Raw genomic sequence first — 25,382 nt, 5'->3', positions numbered from 1 at the left:
TTCCTTTGTAAATGTAGATCAATTATTTTGCCTCATCTCTCATGGATTGTTCATAATGGTAGAATGGTTAGATTTTGGGATGAAGTATGGAATGGACACACACCTCTGGTGAATATTAGGGATTGGTCTCCTCTGATCACTATTCTTTCCTCTCTTTGCGGTGTTTTTGTAGTAGATTATTTTAAAATTGTGACTAGTGGACCTCTTAAGCTAGCTAGATGGAAGTCAATTGATTTCTTAGATGTTGATAAAAGTATGAAATTAGATTTTGAGAAGATTTTGGAGGATAGAATTGTATTTCTTTCTGATTCTGAGGATGAACTTATTTGGCCAAAGAATATTTCTGGTAAGTACATTGTTAAAGATGGTTACAACTCTCTTATGGTTGCTAAAGATTTATCATACTGGCCTTATAAGTTGTTTTGGCATTCGGCTTGTCTTCCTAAAGCTAGAGCCTTTGCTTGGTTGGTAGTTCAGGATAGAGTCCTTACAGGTATGAGACTGGATAGGCTTGGTATTACTATTGTTTTCCCTTGTGTCCTTTGTAACAAAATTTTGGAATCTTCTTCACACCTATTCCTACATTGTGATTATTCTTATGAATGTTGGCAGTGGTTGTTTGAGAAGTTAAATATATCCTTTGTTATTGGTAAGGATCTCATTTCCCATTTTAGATCTTGGCCATTTATGTTTGCCTCATCTTTTTATGCATGCCTTTGGATCATATCTCCATCTATTGTGATTTGGAATGTTTGGCTAGAGTGAAACAGCATGATGTTCAAAAAAACATGTTCTCCTGTGTCTGAGGTTCTATTAAAAATTGAGTCTTCAATCTCTGAGGTTGCTTTGTCATTTATTTATAAGAATTTGGAAAATCTTACTTCTTTTTCACACTGGGATAGTAGAGTTACTAGAGTTTGGAAGACACTGTCGATTTTACCCTCTCATGGTTCAATTTTAAGAAAGAATGATGCAATAGGTAAGAGATTCTCTGCTAGATGGAAACCTCCTCTGCAGGGGCACTTTAAACTGAATTTTGATGGGGCCTTTCATGGTAACCTCGGGTCGGCTGGGGTAGGCATGGTAATTTATGATCACAATGCAAATTTTATTCAAGATAAGTGTTATGCTATTGGTTTTAAAAATAACAATTATTCAGAATTTCATGCTTTGTCTTTTGGATTGGATTTGGGAATCTCTTTGGGAATTAAGGACTTAATAATTGAAGGTGATTCTATGGTGATTATTCAATGTGTTATGAAAAAGAAATCAAATTGTTGGAAATTGCAATATATACTTGATCTCATTTTACAAAAATTAGAATTGTTTGAATCTTTCTTGTTATCCCATTGTTACAGAGAAGTTAATAAGATTGCGGATTATTTGGAAAATTTAGCCATTGATAGCAATGCTAATCAGCAAGAGGTGGGTTTTGAGGAAATTTCTTCTAGGGTATGGGAAGGCTTGCATCAATAGTTATGTGATTTTCTTGAGTAATGTTGATGTTAAATTTTATGATGATAATTATTCCTGCTTTCCCCTTTCATTTCAAGTATTCATGTTCGTTCTGGGGAGGAGAGTTCGAGCTCATGGTATTTGATACAATAGTGTTTTTCCAAAGATTTTTTGATACTTTCTTTTTTGGCAGGAAGGTTTTTGGCTCATGGGATTTGGCACAAGGCTTTGGAAAATTATTTCTTCTTTCATTGATAGCAGCTGTGGAGTCTACATTTTGAAAATTATCCGATTGCAAATTGCCATATGGGCTCTATGTAAAACTGATATTATATGTGTTGTGACTACACTTTGTATGTGGTTTTGGGCGGGGTGTATAAATTGATTTGTTAGATACTATAGGTTTATTTTATGAGTTGTGACCGGAGGTTTTCTTCCCAGGGTTCTTTCCTCTAGTGTGCTCTTTGAATCCTCTATAAAAAATTAAAAAATATTAATAAAAAAGTTTAGTGGAAAAATCCACTTTTATTGAAGAAAAATAAAAAATAAAAATAAACATTAGATTTATTATAAAATTTCAAAATAAAAATACTAAAGTTTAATAAAATGTTTATTAATAATTTAATATATTCATTTTTTAACAAAAAAATTAAAAATATGTATTTACTTTTGGTTATTAAACTTTTTAAAATTAGTACACTACCATTTTAAAAATATATATATAAATGTATTAATTTTTTTAAACTTTACCAAACAAATAAAAAACTAAAATAAAAAACAAATCAAATAATATAATATTAAACAATATAATTAAAAACTATTAATATGAATTATATAATATTAAACAACATTATTTTATATTATGAATTTATGTGTATTAAATTAAAAACTAAAAAATATAACATTATAACATTTAAAATATATAACATTATAACATTATAAAATTAAAACTAAAAAATATCACCTAAAAAAAACTAAAAGTAAAATACATGCAAAGTTCTAGCTATGGAAGTAGGGAGGACGAATTTAGGAGGTCTACAATGGCAAGGTCGTTCTGCAATGGCTGCAAGCATCCGGCGTCTGCAAAGTCGAAGGTTTGCGTCGGTGTCGAGGTCGAGCTGAGGTTTCTCATTGCCTGATAATCATTTTGCTATGTTCATTGCATGATATCCTTTACATTGTTTGTTGTCATGTGATAATCTTTTTTCGTCGAGTATTTATTTAAAAAAATCGATTTAACCCTAAAAAATGTAATGAAAAAAATGCTTTTATGTAAACACGTCATCACTATTTTTGGGTATGAATTTGTTGCAAATTTTAACGAATTTTTTATGGATTTTATAAACTGTTTTAATTTTTGCTAATTTCGAACTTCAATGATGAAATTTGGCAAAACGTGGTGACTTAGGTTGTAGGTATTCAATGTAATCACTAAACAAACTACATTGCCTTGTACTCTAGGATGTACAAACCTCCCTAGGACATTTGGAAGTCCCAAATCTAAAATTTTGCACATATTACTTTTATAAAAATTAAAATATTTAATTCTACATATTATATATTTCAAAGTTTACACATATTTTTATATATCTTTTAATTTGTTCAGTTTATTAAAATCTTTGCCCTTCTAGTGTCCTATGCATAAGAAAGACTGGGCATCCAAAGAGAGACATAAGGAACATCTTGCAGGCACTTAAAGCTAAGATTTTTTGCCAAAATTCTCCATTAGTATAATAGAATCTTCGCCAAAATTCTCCATTAGTATAATAGACATGGTTATTATATGAACTCCATAATTTGAATTAAACCCCAACAAAAATTAATCAAATGTGGACCTCTCTTCTAAAAATAATTTGTAGAGTGAGAGTTAAATGCCACTTTTCTACTTTTCAATTCCCTTATCATTGAACTAAATTGCTAATAATTAATGTTAAGGTCTTTCATAACTTTTCCATACATAGTTGATAAATGTCTTTCTGTCATTATCATCTTGACATGCAATGCTTGTGATGCATTGAAATCAAAGGCTTCACATTCATCTTGACATGTGATGCTTGTGATGCATTGAAACCAAAGGCTTCAAATTCATCTTGACATGCAATGCTTGTGATGCATTGAAATCAAAGTCTTCAATATGTGACAAAACCATTACAGAAGTTGAAGCGATTCCTCTTCCTAGAGTTGTATGTCTCCCAATGTCTTCTCAACATGCTCCTTAGGCATAGAATGTTAATCTCTGAAGAAAACATTAGTGTTGAATGAAAAGGCATTAGGGGTATGCTTGCTAGACTTAGCTTTGTGAACAGTATGTGCATTTTCCTGACCTGTTAGAGGGTTTCAATGGTTGTGTATATTAAATTAATGCAGGTTTCTTGTCACACGAGCTTTATCTAAGGTCTCCAAACATGGTGTTCATGGGCAGGTAGGCTTGAGGAGGATTATTTTCTTGCAAGTTACATTCTTTTGTTGATTTTTTAAATATATTTTTTGTTATTGGCATTATTTTCTTGTAGGTTACATTCTTTTGTTGGTTTTTTAAATATATTTCCTATTATTGGCTTTTTTTTTCTTGTATCTTACATTCTTTTGTTGATTTTTTAAATATATTTCTTGTTATTGTCAAATTGTCTATACATTATTTATATTTGACTTTTGTTTTCAGATCATTCCTCTTTGTCTATGTTTCACAATCTCATTATTATGAGACCTTGCCAAGTCTTCAATATTTTCTGTCAACAATTTTTACTTCAAGCAACATCAAATTTATAAATCTTCATAAAGGCAACAATGCATTAGAAATGTTAATTGCAAAATCTACACAGCCAACCCATATACTTCATAGGATAGAAAATGAAAAGAAATGAATAGTATGTGGAATATGTCTAACAATTCTTTTATTGCATAGAACTATTTCAGTACAAAGATTGCTTAATAAAGGGGAAACTGTCACAAAATCAGTGCCTTTCCCCAACAGCAAAAAATCTATTTGGAAGAAGAAAATTTGTTGGATAAGACAACCACTGGTATAATTATTTGTAACTATCATTCGAGTTGCACTAGGGAAGCCAACAATTAATCAACAACATAACAAAATCAGCTATAAAATATTTTGTTTGCCATACTCTGGTAGAAACTCTTTAACATGACTAGTCATATCTTCTATCAGTCACAATATTCTGAATAGTAAATCAAGAGTGAAAGGACTGCCACTATTGGTGATGACCTTCAACTAAGTTGAAATGCATGCATATGAAGGGTTTTCTCTCTTTATCTAGTTCTCATTCTTGAACTCTTAAAATTTTGATCATGAAACATCACTTAAAAATTTGGAGACTAACCAAAACATTGAGACTGAATCCATTTCAACTCCTTCTCAATCACTCGTATGCAAAAGAACATGATAATATAACACATCGAAGTGCTTTAGTTGAATACATACATGTTTACACAATCTTACCCACCAGTTAAAATGAAGTAAAGACAAGTATATTCTACAAATGGATTAAATCAATGGAATACGTTTCACGTGATTATTTGTGTTATCACCATTAACATTTACACATTATCTTGTTATGTAGCTTGTAGAAACTAAAATATTTCAATAAATTAAAGACGACAATTATATTTTCCTCTATCGGAAACTATGCCATGTCATCCAACATGTCTTATTTGATCTGTCTTTTAGTACACAAATATATATATATATATATATAAGGACTACCAGCAATGATATGTTGTCTCAAATGCTCTTTGAATAATTGTTGTAAGATGTTGATGCACAACAGCAAAAAGTTTGGAGTCTCAAGGTATTTGAAAACATAATTAAAAGCACTTGAGTGCATACTCTCACTAGAATTACTTCTAATAATTCCACCATATGATAAAAATTTACAAGATTATGGGAACTTAAATTAGTATTGATATTTCCATCTATCTGTCCTTAGGTCTATTGAAATGTTGATCATTTTGAACCAAAAATATCACTCAGTCTAGTTGCAAAACAGAACCAATGACTGCAAAATATTGGCAAAATAAATGTTAAGACAAAAAAGAAACAAACCTGAAACCTTGGGAATTATTTTCTTTGATATATTCTCATAATAGAGAAAATGCAAGGAGAAATTTCATAGTACCAAGAGGAGGAGCCTTGGGTATAATAGAAGAAAATAGTGGACTCCGAAAGCGATGACAAGAGATTTGTTTTAGCTATCATACCAAATGTTGGATGCAAAGGTTTTGGAAAAATAATTAAATATAACAAAATCTGATCCAAAACTACACAGAAGTGAATTCGACAACCTCGGTTCTCAATTTTTTAAAAAAATTTAGCCCAACCCTCTTATGTTCAGTTACACTGCGCTTGGCATAAGGAAGGGTAAATAACATTTGTTCAGTATGGATGACAAGATCAAAACATACGTACATGCATAAGACGGGAAATTTGATTTATCATATCTATATTTGCATAGATAGAGATCAAATAACCAAATCATACAAACAACATAACATTAAATGCAGAGAAAATGGATTAGAAAACATAAATTCTGCAGACATGAAAGAAATATGCAAGGGTGTCTACCTGTAGTACCCCACAATCTCAAATTCACCGTATTACCATCAACAACCACATTTGCACTGAAATTGTCAAACGTTGTTAATACACAATTAGTAAATAGTTTGTGTAGTGCAAAGAAGAACAAAAAAAACCCTTAAAACACAGTATATAAAGTATTTTGGATTCCATTCAAGATAAACAAAATTGAAATCTTGTTGGTAGCTGTACATGAACACATATACCAAATTAGAGTTTTGTAATTGATATCTATAAACATGCCTATTCTATAATAAACACATAGAACAACACTCTCCATGCTGATTTTTGAAAATATATCTTAATTTTAAAAAATATTCCCATAAACGAATTTAGTGACTCACTTAACCCTCATTATATGAATTGCAACCTATCAGAGAGTTTGAAAAAAAATAGAGAATTTCTAGTCTATATTGGAAAAATTCTCAAATATTTCAGTTACAGGCAAAGGATTTTTTTCAAAACACATACATAGAATATATCCTTTGTGTGACTCTATTCAATTGGAAAACTGCACAAAAAGAAAGAATTGTGAAGATCAAACTGAACTCCAAAAGGTTGCTATCCTAGGAAAATAAATGCATATAAATACATGCGAATACTCTAAGATACCCTCATCAAATAATGAATATAATCCGAATGACATGAGCGAATCCGAAAACAAATAAATAAAAATATTTCACTGACAAAATAGAAGAAATTGAGTACTATGTTAAAAGAGAAAACTTTTTCTTATTTTCTATTGCTCATGCCTTCATAAGAAGGCTGCGACGCAGTAGTCACAAATTATTTGTCTGGAAGGGGATTGACATGTCAATGCTAGCCTTATGGCATTGATCTATGACATAAATTAGAATTTCCTTTTTGTCCATGGATGAAACCTACAATTGCCAGTATGTGTCGTAAAATTTCATAGGGCGATGATCAAGACGAAGCTTCTACTAGGGTTTGGCAAACAAAAACAATAAAAATCTATCTCCCAAAAATAACTATCCAGCTAGATTTAAAAGAAAGGCATACTCACCTTGGGCAGAAGCCAATTGATCTATATTGGTCTCAAAATTTATTGAGGTACTCTTAGGGCTTGGTTGTAGTTGCTGAAAGTATAAACCCTGTATGAATGCTCTCACTACTTGGCTATCCTTGAAAGTTTCTTTTGAAATGCCTTTGTCCTTATTTTTAAGGCCCTATTTTTAATTGCCCATTTGTTTCATTGAAAATAACATTTGTATGAATTCTCTTCTCCCAAGCATCATTCGAATGCAGGACACTTAGTCTTTGTGCCACAAAGAAAATGGTTGGTAGTATAATGTTAATGCATGTGAAAGAAGCTTGTCTTGTGTCCACGTTTCCATCTCTTCTAAGCTCTAGCGTTAAAAACGAGTAGCCCGCAACCCGGAAAATTGGGAAAAGTGTTTGCCTTTAAATGTTTGCAATCCTGTAAAGGTGCAGAGCAATATCTTGAGGGATGTACGTTTTCTTGTATTGGAATCACACAAATTTCCTCTAATAATACTGCAACCCTACAAACAGGCCAATAGCAATGTGCCACACATTTTTGAATTAATATTTCTTAAAAAATATGCAACTTTCCTTCATAAATTAAGAAATGGAAATAAATCTTGAAAAGAACTGAATTCCGATTGGTTGCAAGTATAAAGTTTATTCAATGTTTAATGTTGGAGATCTTCAAAATAGCTCTAGTAGGCAGGAACTAACAAACGGATTTTATAATTGTATGTAGCATTATTGGAAAGGAACAACTCCCAATCTTAACGAATTTTATAATTGTATGTAGCATTATTGAAAAGGGACAACTCCCAATCATTCATAATTAAGATGAAATGGAGAATGTCTCTAAGATAGAAAATATATCAAATAAATATCTTAAGAGTTTATGATTCTTTTTAGAGATAATTAGTATTAACAAATTATAGATTAAAAACATTAGCAGCATAATAGTGGAACTATTTATGAAGCTCCAAATTAAGCACTCTAAATGTAACAAGTTTTAATCAGAAGGGTAAAATATCTTAAACTAGTTGGGTTGAGCTTTGATAACATAAACTCAAATGGAATTTAGACAAGGGCAATTACCATGCTCTTATCTTTGCCTTCCACTAGCTAGAGGTCTTGGAACTACAAACCAATGGGATATTCTAACCCAAAAAATGGGTAACAAGATGGCCTCTTGGAAGGGAAAGTGGTTGTCATGGGAAGTTAGCTTGACCATGCTAAAGTTTGTTATCTCTACTATGCCCATCTATATAATGTCACACATGGCTCTTCACACCAGAGTATTAAATAAGCTAAATCAAATGTTGAGGATGTTTCCTTAGAAAAAATTGGAGGCAAAGGATAAGATTACTCTAGTTGCGTGGGAAAAGGTATGTATATCTAAGTGGTGGGGTGGGTCTGAGAAATCAGACAATCCAAAACAAAGTATTAGGTGCCAAACTGATTTAAAGAATGTATACAAATAATGTAGTGAAAATAACCTAGAAAGTGGCAACCCTGAATGTGTCCTAACCACCCCAAATCCTCCAAATAGCTCAAGAGTTTGGAATTGGAAGAAAAAGTGCAAGTCAGTTATCATAGATTATATATTATGGGATGTTCATAATGGTAGGAAAGCTCTTTTTCTGGGAAGACACTTGGGCTAGCTACCCTAGCCTTGATAGCCTTGTTATAATTTCCAATATCAACGACACTTCACTAACTCAAATTTGATGCCCTCGTGTCAAGGACTATGTGATTATTTATATGACAAATAGTATATAAGTTTGGAGATGGAAGGACTTCATAGTGTTTGGATTTGATGAGAATATATCCTACCCAATTGAACTTTGGTTTTTAGACAAGGGATACATGAACTTGTATTGTGTGGCTCTAAATTGGGCACATATACTAATAGAGAGGGCTATCCAAAGCTCATGAGAACTATAGATAGGAAAATAAATAATTTGCCCCTCCAGTTGTGTTGTAACATGTATAGTTTACCCAGAGAAGGATTATTTGTATGGGCTACTATGGAAAAAAAAAATCTTAACAATAGAGAGATTTAAGAAGATGGGTTTTTAGGGCCCTTCAAGGTGTAATTTATGCAAAGAGGAAGAGGAAGAATTTGATTGAATCTTCTTTTCGGTTGCCCTTTTTCCCAAAAGTGCTGAATATGATATTGTGCCAAGTTGAGGTGGATTAGTGGTTTTCCCATCGATATTTTATGCCTATTCTAAATTCGACCAAACAACGAAAACAAGGCAACTCTCAATTATATGTGGAACATATGCCCCACAATCCTCATATGGGAGCTATGGAAGGAGAGAAATTGAAGGTTGTTTCTAGATATAGAAATGACTTTAGATTCATTTTAGAATAAGGTGGAGGCAGCCATTGTAGAAATTATCAACAATAGAATGGGATAGTTTGCTCAAAAGGAATTCTTCATAGAATGGGATGCAAAGATGAGGCTGACTTGCATTGGTTTGAGGATTATGACATGGATTGGAAAAGGGGATCAAAATGGTGTGTCACCAAGAGAGAATATATCTTTGTTAGCACCACAACATGGTTGGTTTAAAATTATTTTGATGGATCGGGTAAAGGGAACTCTGATATCTCCAGAGTAGGATGTGTAATAAGAGACTGGAATGGGAATGTGATCAAAGCATCATCCAAACCCCTCACAAGTGGCATCAATAATTAAGAATAATTCAAGGCTTTAGTCCATGAATTGAACTTATGTAGGTATTTTAGAATTAAGAATGTGGTGATCCAAGGGGATTTTGTCATTGCTATAAATGCAATCAAGATGAGATCTTGTCCAAATTGGAAATTGAAAGCATTGTTGGAAAATCCAATGCAAATCATTTCAAACTTCAAAAACTTCATGTAAATCGTATTTATAGAGAAGGCAATAAAGAGGCATACAAACATGCCAAAGAGGCAATAGACAAGATAGATAATCTAGTGAGTGTATTGGATAGTGACATCAACCTTTCTCACTCTTAATTCAAAATGTATAAATCTAGGGTAAAACATCATATCTTCTTACTATTCCAAAATGATAAATTTAACCTTTGTCAAGTTGGAGATGCCTTGGTACTTTAGTGTTGAAGGTTGCACTATGGGTGGCAGTTTATGGTTTCCCAATGGCATAATGTTTTCTTTCCAAGAGAAAAACAATGACAAAAATAAAATGGCATTCCTTAGATAGATATCAAACTTGCAATTAAAGATAATAACCAAAGGCCACACAATTGCTTGCATTTATTAGTTGGTGATTGAGGCAATTAAATTAGTATTTGGCATGGAATTTTTGACAAATGAGGATCAATACCAGGTCAATTCCAATATCTCCTCAAGATTCCTTGCTTCATTGCTAGACTTAGGAGGAACAAAGGTTGACATCCTTCATCTTCTATAAGAGGTCTTCAAGCCAAATATCCTTGTCAATGACATTGGCATAGTGGTTTGGGAAAAACTTGGGGTTGGGATAAAGGACATCCCAAAGCTATTTGAACTTGGTGCGATTGTCCCTCAACAACCTTTGATAATGAATATGGATGACCAGGCTCTTCAACACCATCGACACTACCATTGGGGGTGACTTCCTTAGAATGGTGAAGGCAATTGATATGGAAGAAAGTCTGGATTGCCTCTTCCATTTTGTAGGTATAGTGTTGACTGGTGACTTTTTCGTAGTCGAATAAAGGTTGTCATCTTTTTGGCTCTTGGCTCGTGTAGTTCAAAGTATGGTATTTTTAATGGTTTTCTAATCTTTTTAGTTTCTGTCGTTCCTAAATTTTGGATTATGCTAGTTTTTTTTGTAACTTGTTGTATATCTTTATGCAATATTTCAACATTCCTTTATGAGGGCTGGGCTATGACTTCTCTATTTATAGTATTTGCCAATATAAAGAACTTTATTGTCTTTTAATATAAAAATGATAAACTTTATAAGTTTGTTAACACTAATATAAATACTTCCCGCTATCGAACAAAACCAAAAAATTACAAAGATATTTATTATTTATTATCATTAACGACCATTTAATTCTCTTATTTACTTAACCGAGAAGGAATGCATTCACAGATCAATTCACACACTTCACTCTCTTAGCAATTTCAAGTATCTTATAAATGGATAGTGTTGATCAATTTTACTCGAAGATTGTCACTGCAGTTGTCAACCATAAAATAAATTTCTTATATTTCATTTTGTGACTTTGGGGTTTTGCGTCATTTTTATATATAAACTAAATCAATACATTTACCTCAAAACGACAGAGTTGTACATGTTGTTCACCTCTAAAACAAATTTCCCCCTAACTCTAGGATTGCCACTTGGTATCGTGTTCTCACGAACTTGGGAATTAATTATCATGCATTAATTTAATGCCGGCGCCTAAACATTTTCCTCGTTGCTTCTTATCATTTGAAGGAACATTTTCTCTTTTTTTTCCAGGTTGTTTCTACGAAGCTTAATCAACGCCATCTATTTATTTCAACGCTTTGCTCGACGTCAATTCTCTCTTCCGTTCAAGATTCCTGGCCAAATCTTGTTTTGCATCTATGGCCTCTTCTTCCTCGTATCCCTACCAAAATGAGGAACAGCATGCTTTTCTTTTGGCATCTTTGTCCTCACCTCCCCAGAAATATGATTTCCCTAGCGCATCATCTTCCTCGTCCCACAAACAAGATGAGGATTTTACACTTTTCTTTGGAATAGAACCTCCACACAAGAGGAGGAAGGTTTCTGAATCTTCAAGATTATATGATGTCTTCATCAACCACAGAGGTCCTGATGTCAAAGAAACCCTCGCTCTTGAGCTTTAAAAATCCCTTGAGAAATTGAATATACGGGTGTTTCTTGATTCGAAAAAGAAAGTTCTTGGAGATTCGTTTCCATCCACTATTGAAACAGCCATTCGCTCTGCTGCAGTACACATAGCTATCCTCTCCAAAGGCTATGCAGAGTCCCCATGGTGTTTGGAGGAGCTGGATCTCATGTTGCGGAGTAAAGCTAAGATTATTCCATTGTTTTATGGAGTGAAGCCTTCGGATCTTCGTTACATAGAAAGGGGAGTTTATGGCAAAGCATTCACTGATTAGGAAAATAAGCAGAGGTACATGGAAAAACTTGGGGAGTGGAAGAAAGACCTCAAATCTATTTCATTCATTGCTGGTGAAGAGATCAACAGGTAACATTTGTATTGCTTCTTTGTATTTGATATTTCTCTATAGTTTAAATTTTTTCTTCTTTGAAAGTGCTGACCCTATTTTTCTCATCGAATTCCCTTCTACTTATAAAGGTTCAGTGATTGCGACAATATAGTGTCAGCAGTGCAAAAGGATGTAGAAAAGAAGGGGCACTTATATGTCGCCAAATATCCGGTAGGACTTCCTAAGCTTGTTGAAGATTTTGGAAAGCACTGCATTGATAAGGTTGTACAAGATTTTGATATCCAGTGCAAGATGAACAAACAAAGAGAAGGGAACGCTAAGACAGTTGGCATTTTCGGCATGGGTGGGGTCGGAAAAACAACGCTTTCCAAAGAATTGTTCAACGGGAAACGTTCAGATTATAGCCGATCCTGTTTTTTGTTTGATGTTCGGGAAGCCTCTGTCAAATTCAGTGTGCCCTCTTTGCAAGTTAAGCTCCTCACAGATATCTTTGATGAAAAGGAAAAAGATCATCCAAGGTATCCAAGCGTAGAGGATGGAAAAAGCCGTCTCAGTGATCATATACAAAGGAGCTACAATTTGAGCTTCCTAATTGTTCTAGATGATATTGATCACCTAGATCAGTTAGATGACCTATTGATCAAGGATATGCTGGATAAGTCTGGCAATAGTCTTGTAATCGTCACAACTCGTGATGTAGGAATTCTAATAAACGCAGGAGTCACGGTTGCTTATAATTTGAAAGGAATGGATACAGATGACGCCAAAGAGCTGTTTTCTTGGCATGCATTTAGTCAGTCTTATCCATCTAGTGGATACGAGAAGCTGGTTGACCTCTGAAGCAGCAATGTGGTGGGCGCAATCATTTTATGCGCCGTGTTTATGGTTAATGCTTCTGAAGCAGCAAAGAGGATTAATGACGCCATCGGCGACTGTGATTGGTGTCCGTGGATGAAATTTGAGGTGCGCCAGGGCAAATGGATAATTACCTCTGGAACTAGGAGGGATGATGAAATAATGAGTTACGTTGTTAACAAGCGCTATTGTTTTCCTTTTGACTACCTTTGTTTCCCGGAAGATGTCAGGTTGAAAAAGGTTACCATGCCCGTGATGAAAGGTGAAGAATATTAAATTTTGAATGTGCTACGTAGAATTGTTGATAAGCTGTACCATAAAATTTATGGTAACCTTGGCATTCACAGTGCTGTCATTGACGGGAGTCTATCTTAATGCTATTGTTTTTAAAATAATTAAAAATTAAAATATAACGAATTGTTTTTTTAATTAATTATTAAATATAATCAATGGTAATGTCTGGCTGCTGGATAGACGTTGCCTATCTTAATAGGGAAACTAATACTAGCACTTACATCTAAAGAAGGTCTAAGGGTTATGTTATATATATATATATATATAAATTATAAAGAAAAATAATTTATATGTATATAAAACACATATTAATTTAATTTACAATATCTTTGTATAGAATGATACTTTTGTGTTTATTTAACTTTAAATACATTGATTTTAGTTAGTTGATTTGTCTTCATGTTATCAATTCTCTCTACAAATTTATCTCCATTCTTTTAATTGTGTATTTGTTTTGGTTAATAGGGAATTTTACAATATGATTGTGATGGAAGTGTAATGGTTATGTTGATTTTAATTTATATAAAATGTTTAATAAATTTGAATGTGGCATTGGTTAAAAAAAGAAGTAAATAATTATATTTAAGATATTAAAAAATAGCATTTCTTTCAAAATCAAATCATCAATAAGTAATTTTTCTTTTTTTTTTAATGGCGAGAGGTTTGGATTTTCTCTAAGTTCACTTGTAGGAGTGGTGATTGTGAGCTTTTGTCAAGATCAAGGGCACGATGAAAAGCACACAAAAGAGAGACAATAGCTTGACAAGAACAAAATGTATTCTCATCAATATGCAAAAGTGATCAACTGGATTAACCAATACAATGAATATGGGTCTGCTTATATAGGCAAGGCCAAATGGATATGTGAGAACACAATCATGACATGTGGCTCAATGAGAAACAAGGGTAGGTAAGAAAAAGTAGGGGTGGGTAGGAGAAATAATATAATATTTCACAAGAGGTGGATCACCCACCAAATGTGGAATGTAATAGCAAGATACAACCACAAAAGGTGGAATTTCTCCTACAAGCATCATCCCTATGTGCACACTTCCCTAAGTGTCTCATATCCAAACTACGATGAGATACATTATCCTAAGTTAACTTAAGTAATGTGTAATTATATCCTATAAGAATAAATAATTACACCAATAACCCCCCTTAAGTGCAATTTAGGGAAATGAAGACTCAAGTCAATAATGCAAAATGGGTCCCAGCTACTTGGCCATGATAGGAACCCATGTACAATATGAAAATACAAGCAAACATATGCAATGCAATCTCTCACAAACAGAGAAAGGGAGAAAACCAAGTGGGAAAAAACTATCCCCAAAAAGAGAGAAAATTGTACAAAGAGACTCTCAAAGAAGAAGGACAAAACTTCAAAGAGGAAAAAGGCCCCCCCATAAGAGAGGAAGGAGAAGTTAGCTAACCCCCCCAATGAAACATCTTGCACCCCCAAGAGAGCTCGCAACTACTCGAACTTACTCTCAGTGAAGGGTTTGGTGAATATGTCTGCAATGTGCTCTATTGTAGGACAATACTACAAATCAATGCCCTGCTCCTGAATCAACTCCCAAATGTAGTGTATATGAATCTCGATGTGTTTGGCCCACTGATTCTGAACCAGGTTCTTCGAGATTGCAATAGCACTCTGATTGTCACAATGCAAAACTGTTGGACGTGGAGTGGAGAACCCAAACTCTATGAGAATATGTTGAAGCTAAATAGTCTCAATCGGTGTGTTAGCAGCCCCTCGATACTTAGCCTCAATCGAAGAGAGAGAAATAGCATGTTGCTTCTTGCTCTACCAACAAATGGGGCCCAAACCAAGGTGGAAGTTGTAACCAAAAGTAGACTTACGATCATCAAGATCACCAGCCCAATTGGAGTCTATGTATCCAACCAAGCAAATTCCTTTGCCTGCTACATAGTGAATCCCATAATGATGTGTACCTTGGATGTAGTGTACGATGTGTTTGGCGGCTTTCCAATGAAGCACATGTGGCTCCTGCATAAAGAGGGAAACCACGCCAACCATAAATGAAATGTTAGGGCGTGTGTGAGTCAAGTAGATGAGACTACCCACAAGGTGACGATACAATGTGGTATCAAATGGTAGAGAAGAGAACTTATCCTTAAGCTTGACTCTTGAAAGAAAGGGAGTTGATGCAGGCTTACAATCAACCATATGAAAGCATGCAAGTAGATCAACAGAATACTTGGGCTGCAAAAGTGTGATCGCGGAAGGTGACTATGAAATCTCTATCCTGAGAAAGTAGTGCAAAAGACCCAAGTCACTCATAGTAAATTTGTCATGCAAGGAAGATTTGACACTGCTAATGATGGATGAGGTGCTCCTTGTAATGATCAAATCATCAACATAGAGCACAAGTATAAAATGTGAGTTATCATGTCGCAAACTGTAGACATTCAGATCAGAATGACACCTGGTGAACCCTGCTAAGAGAAGGAAGGAATCCATCTTGGCATACTAAGCCCTAGGGACCTGCTTAAGGCCATAGAGAGATTTCCTCAGTTGGAAAACCAATGAAGAATCCTAGATGAAACCCTGTGGCTGCACCATATATATCTCCTCATCAAGATCCCCATGAAGAAAAGCACTCTTTACATCCATCTAATGGACAACCCAACCATGAGCTACTACAATAGCGAGTGTCAAGCAAATGGAGTTCATCTTGGCTATGGGAACAAAGGTCTTAGTATAGTCAACACCTAGAACCTGTGAGAAACCTTTCACAACAAGTCGATCCTTATACTTATCCACACTACCATACGTTGCAAACTTGTTCTAATAGATTCACTTACATCAAACCATCTTTCTCCCCTTAGAGAGAGGGAATAACTCCTAAGTGGTGTTCCTCATCAAGGAACTATACTCTTCCTCCATAGCTTGGTCCCACTCAGGAACCACTGATGCTTCCCAAAATGTCTGTGGATCAGAAGTGGTTGCAATGTATGCATGTGGAAGGTCTTGATACTGTGATCAATTCCTTCGTGTATCTAAAGGATCCCCAACAAGAGAACCCACATACTCAAGTGTCTGTCGAGTCCAACAAGGTCTAAGTGGAGGTGGAGGACAAGGCTCCTCAACTGCTAGTCGATCCTATGGAGGTGTAACCCTGTGAGTTAGAGTTGAAGGAGTCTCATCATCTGAATCACTCTCATCACTATCCATGATGGAGGAAGGTAGATGAAGAAGTGAGGCTAAGCTAGGAGAGCTTTCCTCAAAATGAACACTCTTCTCAATAAACACCTCATGTGCCTCTGGATCCATCAATCTATATGCCTTAACACCCTCAGGATATCCAACAAAAATACAAGGCCTACTCTGAGGTTCCAATGCCTTGCGTTTCTGTGGAGGAATGTGAGCCCATGCTAGATACCGAAAGACTCTGAAATGTCTCACAATCGGTTTCCTACTAGCTCAAGCCTCAAAAGGAGTAATACATGTCAAAGCTTTGTGAGGACCTTGATTTTGGATGTGTGTAGCACAATTGATAGCCTTTCTCAAAAGGCAGGATCAAGAGAATGTGCATGTATCATACATCTAGCCATTTCCTTGAGAGTTTTATTCATACATTCTGCAACTCCATTTTGCTGTGCACTGTAGGCAACTAAATGTTGAAGATCAATCCCCTCAAATGTACAAAACTCCTCAAGTCTTTTGTTCACATATTCTCTTCCATTATCTGTGTGAAGAATTTTGACCACTTTCACTGATTGTTTCTCCACATGAGCCTTGAAGTCTACAAATTTGTCAAACACTTTACTTTTATGAACAAGAAAATAGACCCAAGTGAAGTGGGAGTAGTCATCAATGAAGGTTATGGAAATGCACCTACTACATCATTGTGAACAAGTTGAAGAACTTCCAAAGCTCTCCAAGCTTTCTCCTTATCAAACTTCTCCTCTACATGCTTGCCCATGGAACATCCTGAACATACACCCTTTGAAAAACTAATTTGAGGTATACCTGTGACCATGTCTTTAGTGCTAAGTTGTTGAAGATAGTGGTAGTTGAGGTGACCAAACCGCTCATGCCATAGCTTACTTTCTGAATTTGAATGAGTAAGCAAGGCCCTATAAGGAGAACTTGGCACAAAGTGGGAGAATGAGTAAATCCTTGAATTGTCATTGACTTGTCCCACTGCTACCAAGGCATCATTATCAAGTTCTTTTACCACAACTGAATCAAGTGTAAACTCAACCTTTTTCCCATTCCCATAGTGAGTGATTTGGTAGATAGAGAGAAGATTAGTAGACAAGTTAGAAACATAAAGAACATTCTCAAATGTTCCATGATCTATGGCAACCAAACCTTTCCCTTCAACCTCAACTTCTGTATCATCACCTATATAAATGTGAGGTTCCTTTGATGGCTCCAATGAAGAAAACTACTCCTTTGTAGAACCCATGTGATAAGAGGCACCCGAGTCAAGTATCCACTATTGTGAAGAACCTGTTGTAGCCACAAATGCTTTCCCTTTTCCCTTAGACTGCGAGGAAGTGGAAGGAGATGAGTCCTTCTTGTTGTAGGAAGATGAAAAATTGATGTTGTTCTTCTTAAGGAGTTTTGTCAACTCATAAACTTGCTTGGTGTGGCATCGATGCTCATCATGACCATACTTCTTGCAATAAGAACAAGTTGGTTTTTCCTTCTTAGGTGTATTCCACTTCTTGGAAGAGGATGAAAAATCGCCTTGTGATGCAGAAGATGATTGTCCTTTTTCCTCTTGTGGCTTTGACTTAGATTGCTTCTTCTTCTTATTAGAATATTTTCCTTGACTCCCTTGATTAGCTACCAAAGCCTTGGACTTTGAAGACTTGAGAATCTCCATGTTCAACAACTTAGATTGTTCCAACATCAACATTTTTGTGAAAGCATCAAATGAAGGAATAGTGTAGAAACTCCCCACTATCAAGCAATGGGTTTGGAAGCTAGAAACAAATGTTGCATATTCAGGTGAAAGCTTCTCCAACAAGTTGAATGTCAATTGAGCATCTCTTTTTGTCAATTCCGCAATCCTTAAGCTTTGCTCTTAGTTGATTTTCCTTGGTGACATAATCTTGGATTGTATCAAAACTCTTGGGATCCAAGTTGGTGAGCTCATTTTCAATCTTGTAGCCTCTGATTTCATCATCTTGACCATACAATTTCTAAAAGATATCGGTGAACTCACAATAATTGTTCCCACTTTTTTGCCACTTTTGACACTAAAATGAACATTTTTAAAATAATCTTCAACTTCCGAGAACTATAACTTTTAAACTATTAAAAATTTGAAGATGATGTAAATTAGTGATTTGTAGAATTTTGTCTGTAGATTCTATATATAGTTTTTTAAAAAAATTTTGAAGGATTTTTTTTTCTTTTTTCATCTCCCTCGAAAAGTAGTTTTTTACAACAAACTACATTTTTTAACAGTGATGTGCCTCTCGAAACACATAATTTTTTTCTATAAATGATAAAAACTCAGTTCTTTCGAATCTTGGTTTGTAACATCAATATCCAGGGCTTAGAGTTGGTTTGAAAGTGATATGTTGAATATTTTTCATTTTATTAAGTTTTGAAGTCCGACTAGTCATAATTCAGACATAGGTATAAGTTTGAACACATAAATTGTTCTATATATATTGTTCAAATTCAATTTTATTTTTTTTTGTTAGAAATAAGACATCAATACTTGGGGAGAGATATTTTTCAAAAAAAAATTGAATTAGCTTCCTATTTTTCCCAATGTGTTGAACAAAGAAGTTCATGTTTGGTGAAAAACCAATATTCCATAAAATTAAAAAAACAAGAACATAATAAATTCACAATGCAATAAAATTATACTCCTTGGAAATCTTGCTCCAAGTACTCTGATCTAATATTTTTGTGTTATCAAGATTATTTCATTTGTGCCTTGAACTAGACATCCGAAGGCAAAAATTCCTTAGAACTCTAAAAATTTTAGGGAGACACCTCTAACAAGAAGGTTCGAATGAACACTAGTTTGAGTGAAGGGGGCTTCGCTTGAACCCTAAGGGTTTGATCGAACCCCCTTCGCTCAAACCCACAGGAAAAATTATGAAACGCACATTTATGTAATGGCTAGGTTCGAATGACCCCTTAGGACACTATATGACTCCTTAGGACACTATGTGATCCTAAGGGGAATGTCTTATCTACAATATTATGTTATAAGGGGTCATATGTGGTCCTAAGGGGTCACGCATGTGTTAACGCATGCGTGACCCTTTAGGACCACATATGACCCCTTAGGACACTATGTGATGGGCTAAGGGGAATGTCATTAACACTAGGATTTTATAAGGGGTCATATGTGGTTCTAAGGGGTCACACATGTGTTAGAACACATGTGTGACCCCTTAGGACCACATATGACCCCTTAGGACAGTCCTAAGGGGATTTCATATGTACACTAGGATGTTATAAGGGATCACGCATGTGTGACCCCTTAGGACACCATGTGATGGACTAAGGGGTATGTCGTTCACACTAGGATTTTATAAGGGGTCATATGTGATTCTAAGGGGTCACGCATGTGTTAGAACACATGCGTGACCACTTAGGACACTATGTGATCCTAAGGGGAATGTCGTATGTACACTAGGATGTTATAAGGGGTCATATGTGGTCCTAAGCAGTCATGCATGTGTTAATGCATGTGTGACCCCTTAGGACACTATGTGATGGACTAAGGGGTATGTCATTCAAACTAGGATTTTATAAGGGGTCATATGTGTTTCTAAGGGGCCATGCATGTGTTAGAACACATGTGTGACCCCTTAGGACCACATATGACCCCTTAGGACACTATGTGATCCTAAGGGGAATTTTGTATGTACACCCTCGGATGTTATAAGAGGTCAACACATTTGTTAACACATGTGTGACCCCTTAGGACACTATGTAATGGACTAAGGAGTATGTCGTACACACTAGGCTTTTATAAGGGGTCACGCATGTGTTACAACACATCCGTGGCCCCTTAGGACCACGAGTGACCCCTTAGGGTTCACTATGCTATCCTCTATGGTCATAAAGGGATATATAGTGTCATCAAGCGCATATGTGGTCTTAAGGGGTTGTAAGGGGTCATGTTGTGTGTGTAATAGGATGTGAAAATGGGTCACATTCTAGAGGAATTATTTTGTCTAATTTGTTTAAATTTGTTATTTAAGTTTTCTAATATTTTTTAAAATTTAAATTATTAATTTCTCTAATGTTTTAATTTATTATATTTAGATTTGTAGCATTTTTCTAATTTTTTTTTTTGCAAATGTTTTTCTATGTTCTAAATTAATACCTTAGTTTTCTAAGTTTTTCATAACATTTTTTTGAAAAGTTGAAAAAAAAAATACATATACAGTTATGTAATTTTAAAAACAAATTGACAAATTTAAATCAAAACATTAAATTATCAAATGTTTTTCTAAAATGCTGAAAAATAATAAATATACAATTATTTAATTAAAAAAATAACTTAACAAACAAATTATTTATTAATTTGTAAATAAATTTAATGAAAAAAAGACATTATTAAACAAAAAATTGTTATTTTATGCACCTAAAATAATGTAGGTCGAAAGTTGGAAGGTGAGACATGATGGATGTTGCAGATAGGGCACAGTGATGTGGTGCAGACATCGGGTTCACTCTAACCCCCTCTAGACACATAAAAACACAAGTTTGAAAAAGACAATTTAACTGTCATTTCCATATTTTATACAAGTTTTTTAAAAAACAATTTTAAATAGGGTTCGATTGAACCCTCAAACCCACCAAGGCTTCGATCAAACCCATGTTCGACGGAGGGTTCGATCAAACCCTAAGGGGTGGTTCACTCCAACTCTCTTAGTTCGTTCGAACCCCTCCTAAATAAAATTCTCCACTTTTGCAAATCTAATTGAGAATTAGGATTAGCCTTAGGATCTATTAGTGCTGCTATGGTTCCATCTATGTAATGCATGAGTCCTTTTTCCATTAGTTTGCTCTATGCTTTTATTTTCCAAGATGCATAGTTATGTGGAGTTAAAGGTGCAAATTTATGAGGACTCGTAACAACAAAAACAAAAGAGAAAGGACAATCACACAAGACACCCCTACAAATTCACTCAATCAAGGAAACCCCCCCCCCCAAAAAAAAAAATGATGATTTGACACTTTATACTTAGTGCGTGTACAATGGGCCACTTGCAAAAAATCACAAAGTCGACTTTTGATTTCAACTTTACAATTGCCTCAAAAAGGCTAAAGGAGACTCAAACTGATAATGCAAGAGATCTAAACTAAGATCCAAGTAATTTACAACTACCAAGTAAGCCAAAAAGACCAATATGTAAAAGTACAATATCCACTCAAAATATCTGCAAACTGATGACAGATTATGAAAGTAGACAAAAAAATATGAACCTTAAAAAAAAACGGCACCTAAAAAGGAGGTCATGTGAGCCCAAATGAAACCTTTAAAGTTGCAAAATTGAGGATTGGATAGGTATAGCTAAGACAATCTGAAAATTCTAAAAAACCTATTTACCAGAATCATAAAATAACCACACCACTAGGGAGAACATGAAAAATTAGCCCAAATAATAAAAAGTTGCACCCAAAAATTGAGCAAGTTATGGGCCTTCAAAGTTGACCCAAACATTCAAACTCCTCAATAATGAGGAGTCTAAAATTTTCAAAAACGTGTTGACGTAGGCTGATGTCAGCACTTCACTATGTTAAATTTGACGGTCGTATGCCTGTTAAAAAAACATCGCACCTCCCTGCTGACTGTATGGAAAGATGACATGGCAAGTTGACTTTATAGGCCTTATTGTATGGTCCAAATGGCCACCTACCACGTGGCGGATGTGGGTCTCGCCGAAGGTCGGAAGAGCCGACAGGGAAGGCAGTCGGCGGGAGCCTGAGTTGGAGGTCGGCGAGGCTAGCAGTAGGTCATCGGGGCTCGGGTAGGAGGCGTCAGAGCTGACAAGAGGAAGCCTGGACGGCAAGAGATCGTTGCAGGGCCAATGCGAGGTCATTGTAGGGCCAGCAAGAGCCAAAGGGAGGAGACTGCCGCTGGGAGATGAGACAACGTCGAGAGCTGGTACGATCCGCGGCACACCTGCAAAGAACAAGTCTGCAAAGTACAAGATGGGGGGTGGTCACAAGACCCCCCCTACACATTATTATTTTTTATTTAAAAAAAATAAAAATTTGCAATACAATAAATTTTTAAAAAAAATCTGCAATTTTTTGAATAGATGAAATTAAATTTTTTTCACAGAAAAAAAAGATATTTTTTGAAAATCCATACCGTACTCCCTGAACTGGATAAAAAATTCCTCCAACACCCAAAATTCAACTTTCACCAAATATGGACGAGTTTATACTTATTTTTTATGGAATTAGCCTCTCGAATGCAATGGTGAGGTCAAAAACGCTCTAGGATGCCTCCAAAATGCACAGTGCCTCAGATCCAAAATTAGAAGTCTTCCAAGATGTCTCCCGAAACTAATCAATGAAGCCCCAATGGCTCTGATACCATGTGAGATTTTGCCAAGATCAAGGGCACAATGAAAAGCACACAAAAGAGAGACAATAGTTTGATGAGAACAAACTGTATTCTCATCAATATGCAAAAGTGATCAACTGGATTAACCAATACAATGAATATAGGCTTGCTTATATAGGAAAGGCCAAATGGATATGTGAGAACACAATCATGACATGTGGTTTAATGAGAAACAAGGGTAGGTAAGAAAAAGTAGAGGTAGGTAAGATAAATAATATAATATTCCACAAGAGGTGGATCACCCATCAAATGTGGAATGTAATGACAAGATAAGACCACAAAAGGTGGAATTTCTTCTACAAGCATCATCCCTATGTGCACACTTCCCTAAGTTTCTCATATCCAAACTACGATGAGATGCATTATCCTAAGTTAACTTAAGTAAAGTGTAATTATATCCTATAAGAATAAATAATTACACCAATAGTGGTTTTCCTAATGGAGTGGCAAGTGTTTGTCTTTTGTCATATAGCATTTAATTGAGTATAAGGACATAAAGTGACTCTTCATCTCAATTTGCATTCCATGATAAGAGATGCAAGTTCTCTTTAGTAGGTTAGAGGAATTAGAAGAAGAAAAAAAAAAGACAATCTTGAGATCTTTTTGCATGATGGAAATGGCTTCTTTGAGCACAATACTTGCTATGGCTTCTTTGAGCACAATACTTGCTATGGCTTCTTTGAGTTATAATTGTAATCTCCCTCCAAAATAAATAAAGATGAACTTGAGCTTTTATTGATATGTTAAAATAAATTCTTTGAGAATGTTTCGATTTGAAAAATTAAAATTGAATTTGTAATATTGATGAGGTACCTAAATATCATTATTGTAAAACATGAGACTATTAAGTCCATTCAAAATCTGCAAAAATAGTAGCCCAATACAAATTTTTTGTCTCCCTAAACACACAAAATTATAAATTATGTCCATTTTGGAAGAATAAAGTTTTTGAAATATTACATTACTCATGTAAATTCACCAAAAAGAAGAAATTTAACAATTTTGACTTTAGTAATGAGATTCCATATGAGGCTGAAATTCAACATGTGAAACTTTTACATAACAAGAGAAACAATCTTCATATTGCAATAATTAGTAATTGATATTAAATTAAAATTTCCTATTAATTAAATTAAAAATATTTAACATCCACTTAAAATAAAATTTCTTAATATCTAGAATAAACTTGGCTAAGTGAAAGATTTATGAGATAGTTTAAAAAAAGAACTGAGTACAATATTCACCAAATAATTTTAAAAAAATTGACTGAAAGATCCATTAGTTTTGGGTCAACCATCTTTCTTTTGGATTATTTTTAATCTATGGATGTCGAATCTATATTTATTTTAAAATATTCAATATATTTTTTGTTTGAATGGTAAACATTTGTTTAGATTGGTGAACTATCTTGAAATTTTTCTTACCATACACATCTCTCTTTTTAGTTTCACCAACTTTTTATATCACAAACATTACATATTGTTAATGATACAACAATTTGTTTTCATCTTTACCATAATTTACCATAATATATTTAACAAAACATAATACAAATTTTCACACATTCTTACCATCTTCACACCACATAAATGGGAACAACTCCATCACATGGACTAAATATGAAACAAGTATTAGCACAATAAACAGTGCATCACATTAATTATTAAGAAGTCCTTACCCCTGGTGGTGATTTCCATAGATACTTATTCACCTCTTTCATCTTGTCACATTAATATAGGTGAAACTTTTTAAACCAAATAATTGATGATATAAATAAAAATTCAAAGGATACATATAGATATTAACACTCAGCCAGCAACGTACCTGTTTGTAATTGTTTCCCAGACCATATTGGCCAAGAAAATTCTCACGCGCTTACAAAACAATGTAACAACAACAATAAAAGTAGTAACAGCTCCTGAATGACCATTGGTTAGAATTGTGACACAACAGTATCTCGTAAGCCATTGAGAAAGAGAGTAATGGGTAAAAAGACTAAAGAAGGACTAGATTATACGCACGATGCCTCCTACCCCTTATTCACAATTAGTACTGAACCGTGTGTGCTAGGTATGTGGGTTTCCTTGTTAATGTTATTTACTAACATAGATAATAATATTTGTCAGTAGAATAAATAACTATCATAAAGACCACGGAAACTGCAAAACAGTGTCATTAGAATCAACTAGGTACCCCCATTACAAGTCAATGTTATTCGAAGGAATTGAAACCACAAATATTGCTAATACAAATTAGAAAACACCAAGATTGCAAATCGACCCACTCACCTCCATCTCATTAAACATTAGAATCTACATAAGCTACATCGGACAGTCCTCTAACTTTCTACCACACTCCATATCACCGTTTACGAATTCAAGAAACAACCCAGCCACAAAATCATTGTA

General features: G+C 34.6%; 2 protein-coding genes across 2 annotated transcripts; both read left to right on the top strand.

Moving 5' to 3' along the window:
• Positions 1–2,460: 2,460 nt before the first annotated feature.
• LOC131047185 (probable 2' cyclic ADP-D-ribose synthase BdTIR) lies at positions 2,461–12,160 on the top strand. Its single transcript, XM_057981043.2, has 3 exons — positions 2,461–2,549; positions 3,823–3,877; positions 11,933–12,160. Exons 1-3 carry the CDS (start codon positions 2,461–2,463, stop codon positions 12,158–12,160), a joined length of 372 nt encoding a protein of 123 aa, XP_057837026.2.
• Positions 12,161–12,178: 18 nt separating this feature from the next.
• On the top strand, positions 12,179–13,072 carry LOC131047186 (disease resistance protein Roq1-like). The gene is made up of 2 exons (XM_057981044.2): positions 12,179–12,249; positions 12,361–13,072. Exons 1-2 carry the CDS (start codon positions 12,179–12,181, stop codon positions 13,070–13,072), a joined length of 783 nt encoding a protein of 260 aa, XP_057837027.2.
• The last annotated feature ends 12,310 nt before the right edge of the window (positions 13,073–25,382 follow it).

Source organism: Cryptomeria japonica, chromosome 7 (assembly GCF_030272615.1).
Source record: "Cryptomeria japonica chromosome 7, Sugi_1.0, whole genome shotgun sequence".
Lineage (NCBI taxonomy): Eukaryota > Viridiplantae > Streptophyta > Pinopsida > Cupressales > Cupressaceae > Cryptomeria > Cryptomeria japonica.
The sequence above is the reverse complement of the archived record's forward strand: the minus strand, read 5'-3'. Positions and strand labels throughout refer to the sequence as shown.